The following is a 3,629-nucleotide window of genomic DNA, read 5'->3' on the forward strand; positions in this document are numbered from 1 at the left end:
AAAAAAAAAAAAAAAAAAAAAAAAAAAAAAAAAAAGACCAACCTGCTAGATCAGCCTAAAATCCATCCTAGTATACTAATTTGTTTCTCACTGTTGTCAGACAGATTTTTAAGATCTCTTCAGACGCATGACGATACTTAATGGACCTAATTGTACAGATTACTAATAAGAAATACAGTCTTAGGTCCTTTTTTCCTTCAGAGGATTAGAAATGCCATGATGATAAATTTATTTACTTATGAATTATTTTATTCACTTTACTGTTACCCTCAAGGCCATTAAAAAATGGAAGATGAAGAAACAAGAAGAAAAAGGTACAATCTTAGTCCAGAAAGAAAATCCTGAGGAAGTGCTCACTGATATTCACTGTCAGCGTGAAGCTCAGAAGCAGAAAACTGAAGAGGAAAGGAAAAAAAGATTAGCAGAGCTTGAAGCATGGAAGAAAGATAAAGCACTTGCAACTGCAGCAAAACAGGAAGTTCAGTTAAAAGAGGAAGAAGAGAAGGAGAAAAAAAAGCAGAGAGAACGTCAGCGGCAGCTTCAAACGAAGTTATTGTTGGAAGATTATAGTAGAGAGAAAAAGGAACAGGAAGAGCTGCTGAGACTTGAAAAAGAAAAGAGAGAGGAAGCTGACAGGGAAGAGAGGAAAAGAACTGCAGCAGAAGAAATTGTTAAATTCCAGGAACGAGTGAGTAGTCTTGTTTATCTCTTCCATATTTTCTCCAGGTTTCTTTGTATTTTCATATGAAAAGGACAATTCTGTATCACTATATGGAGCTTCCTGGTGATGGACATTTAAATTCAGTTGATTTGTCTCATCTGGCTACAATTGTTTCCAGTTGAAACAGCAAATCCTTAGAATTATTTTCTAAAATAATGATTCATATAGGCTTAAAATAACCACTCGATTGGGGTAATCAAGAACTGAATTGATGAGATAGTAATTGTGAAAAACAAATGCATGTAGCAGTTGTCTCTCCAGGATTTCCTTAAAGCAAAAGAAGGATGTTCTACATGCTGTTATCAAAGAATATACTATATTAAGTTTGAAGACGTCAGAATGGACTGCAGTTTATTTATCCATAAGAGTGGTCTTTGCCAATTCCCAAATTTCTTATTCATTGACCATGTTTGACTTCGTACTTTTAGACAGAGATTAGCTATAGTCTGTTCACTAATATCACATCCCAGTATTAGCATTAGCAAATTGGATGGACTATAATGAGGTTATTACCATGTTAATATAGTTCTAATATAGCCGCTTTTATCAAGCACTTGTTTTAAATTTTGACTTGAATAAAAATCCAATTTAAAAATTTAAAAATCCATTAACCAATATTTGATCTTTATATCCCCCTGCCTGCAGGAGAGTTGCCGAAGCAGATTTCTGCAGACCTCAGGCATCCTTGTGTTCTATGAGAATGAAGGGCACTTATAGTGACCACAGTTGAGATTGACAACTTAGTTGTTAAGGGAAGTGGCTGCTGATTAAAACTTTGATTGTCCTTATAATTGTATTTCAGCTTTCCTTTGCTTTATAGACCTGCAAAGGTCATAAATGCAAGGATTATCTGTATGGAAGAGAGAGAAAACTAGTCAAGAGCTAAGTAGCATTCAAGTCTTCATTGGTGAATGTAAAATATAACAGTGCTACATATTCTGGCCATTTGGGCAAGATTATTGCTTAAGATTATTCATAGTAAATAATTAATTGACACTGGCTACTTAACTATTGTAACAAGAGTAACAAAAAACTTTCTTATTTTATTTTGTTTATTCAATTTATATGGTGACCTATCTCAAACAAAAGCCTCTGGGGGGAGGGGGAGAGAGAGTGAGATTTATAGCAATATTTCATTTATTTTATTCAGGATCTGCATAAACTTGAGCTGAAGTTTCTAGAAAGGCAGGCAAAGGAAGATGAAAAGATTGAAAAAGAAAAAAGATTGTCTAAGCTGAGAAAGAAGGTAAGAATTTAATATACGTTATATATCTCAGTCCCATGTACATTTCTCAGAAGTGTTCCTCTGACTTCAAAGAACTCTGGCATTTAAAAATGATCACATATGATATTAGTTTCTTATTGAAATGTCGTTATATAACATCCTGAAACTGGAATTTAGTCACCCATATGGAAGCAAGAGGAGAAGTTGTAAATAAGTTAGAATGAAAGAATATGCAAAAGAAATTGAGTTGAGAGTAACTGAAGTAGGTGTGCAAAGCGCATAATATGTCATTTTAAAAATAAAATAGGATCTTATCTATCACCTTCTCTTCTTTAGAAATAAAATTAAAATTAAATCTGTATAGATGATGAATCAACAGTAATTCCTAATGGATTTATTTGGTTTTTATTCTAAATGTTTTAGGATTGTTGACACAGACTTTAGTTTAAAGCCTGGTATCTAAATGGTAAGCCCCATGGAATTCAGTAAAACTTTGTGCAAAATTGTTTTCAATTGAACTTTAAATATTAAACAATATGTGAAATGTATTATTTTTATTACATTTTAATGATTAGTAATAGCAATGGAAACATAGCATTTAATTATGATCCATAGGCTGATAATTCTAAAATATTGGAGTAATAATCTTGGTGGACTGAAAGTTAATTTTTGCATTTCTAGTGGTCTTGGTTCCATCAGGTTTGGTACCACTCCGTAATTACTGTCTGGCCCCATTTGACTTCTTTTCTGTTAGTAGTCGCCACTCTTTTGATTTGTATCTTTGTTCTAAGTATCCAGCAAGAATCAGATGCATGATAAATTACTGGTCTTTAATCCAAACTAATATGAAAATACAGTGCTATGCCAGTTTACTTCTTACTCTTTATTATTTAATTCATTTGTACTTGCAATTGCCTCAAATGACTTTTTCTGTATTTTCACTATTAACAGGTTCACATTAATGTAACTCGGGATCCATGCAGGTTATTCAGACCTACAAAAGTTTGGGAAGAACGAACAAAAGAGATTGGACCTATAGGTACAGGGCCAGTGTTGTATATTCCTCATAGGTGAGAAAATTAAAATATTTTATATAATTAATGTACATCTTAAATTACCTTAAATTTAAATATTTATGTGATTAATGAACTTTTATATGATTAATATATTTGCAAGATACTAATCTATTTTTATATTGATAGGGCTGTCCCAAGCTGGCGACAGGGATTATAACTGGACATCTGCAAATAATTTATTTGAAGATAATACAACATTATTATTAGTTTGTATTATATGTGAGAAATATTGTAAATGTACATATGTTATGTTAAATAAAAATCAAGTATATTGTTTCATTGTAAAATACTTGCAAAAGTTTTTTTTTGTTTGAATTTTTTTCTCTAGAACCCGGGTTTAGCAAGTGACCTCTTTCTGTAAAGTTCAAAAAAAGTGAATGTATTGTTTTCTATGTACTTTCACTGTTTTTTTCAACCCAGAAATAAACAGATAAAATTAACAAGTGTTTTTTTCTTTGCTTTACTTAGCAGATTGATTATATAATGTATCTCAGATTAATTTAAGAGGATAAGCAGATAATATCTTAATGTTCCTGAAATGGGACAGAAAATAATAAGCTCTTGTTATAGAGAAATGAGTTGTTTCTTAATCTCCATCCTTCAAAAC

At 31.8% G+C, this 3,629-nt stretch overlaps 1 protein-coding gene across 1 annotated transcript in view; it reads left to right on the top strand.

Moving 5' to 3' along the window:
- The window catches only part of CCDC112 (coiled-coil domain containing 112), a 12,083-nt gene extending 8,654 nt beyond the window's left edge, over window positions 1–3,429 (top strand). Inside the window, exons 7-10 of the mRNA XM_015819837.1 lie at window positions 275–688; window positions 1,872–1,967; window positions 2,898–3,016; window positions 3,149–3,429. Coding sequence (XP_015675323.1) covers window positions 275–688; window positions 1,872–1,967; window positions 2,898–3,016; window positions 3,149–3,179 — 660 coding nt within the window. The 3' untranslated portion in view covers window positions 3,180–3,429. The remainder of the gene's footprint in view (window positions 1–274; window positions 689–1,871; window positions 1,968–2,897; window positions 3,017–3,148) is intronic.
- Window positions 3,430–3,629: the final 200 nt, after the last annotated feature.

The sequence above is a fragment of the Protobothrops mucrosquamatus genome, unplaced genomic scaffold (genome assembly GCF_001527695.2).
Source record: "Protobothrops mucrosquamatus isolate PMUCROS unplaced genomic scaffold, P.Mucros_1.0 scaffold996, whole genome shotgun sequence".
In the NCBI taxonomy this organism is placed as follows: domain Eukaryota; kingdom Metazoa; phylum Chordata; class Lepidosauria; order Squamata; family Viperidae; genus Protobothrops; species Protobothrops mucrosquamatus.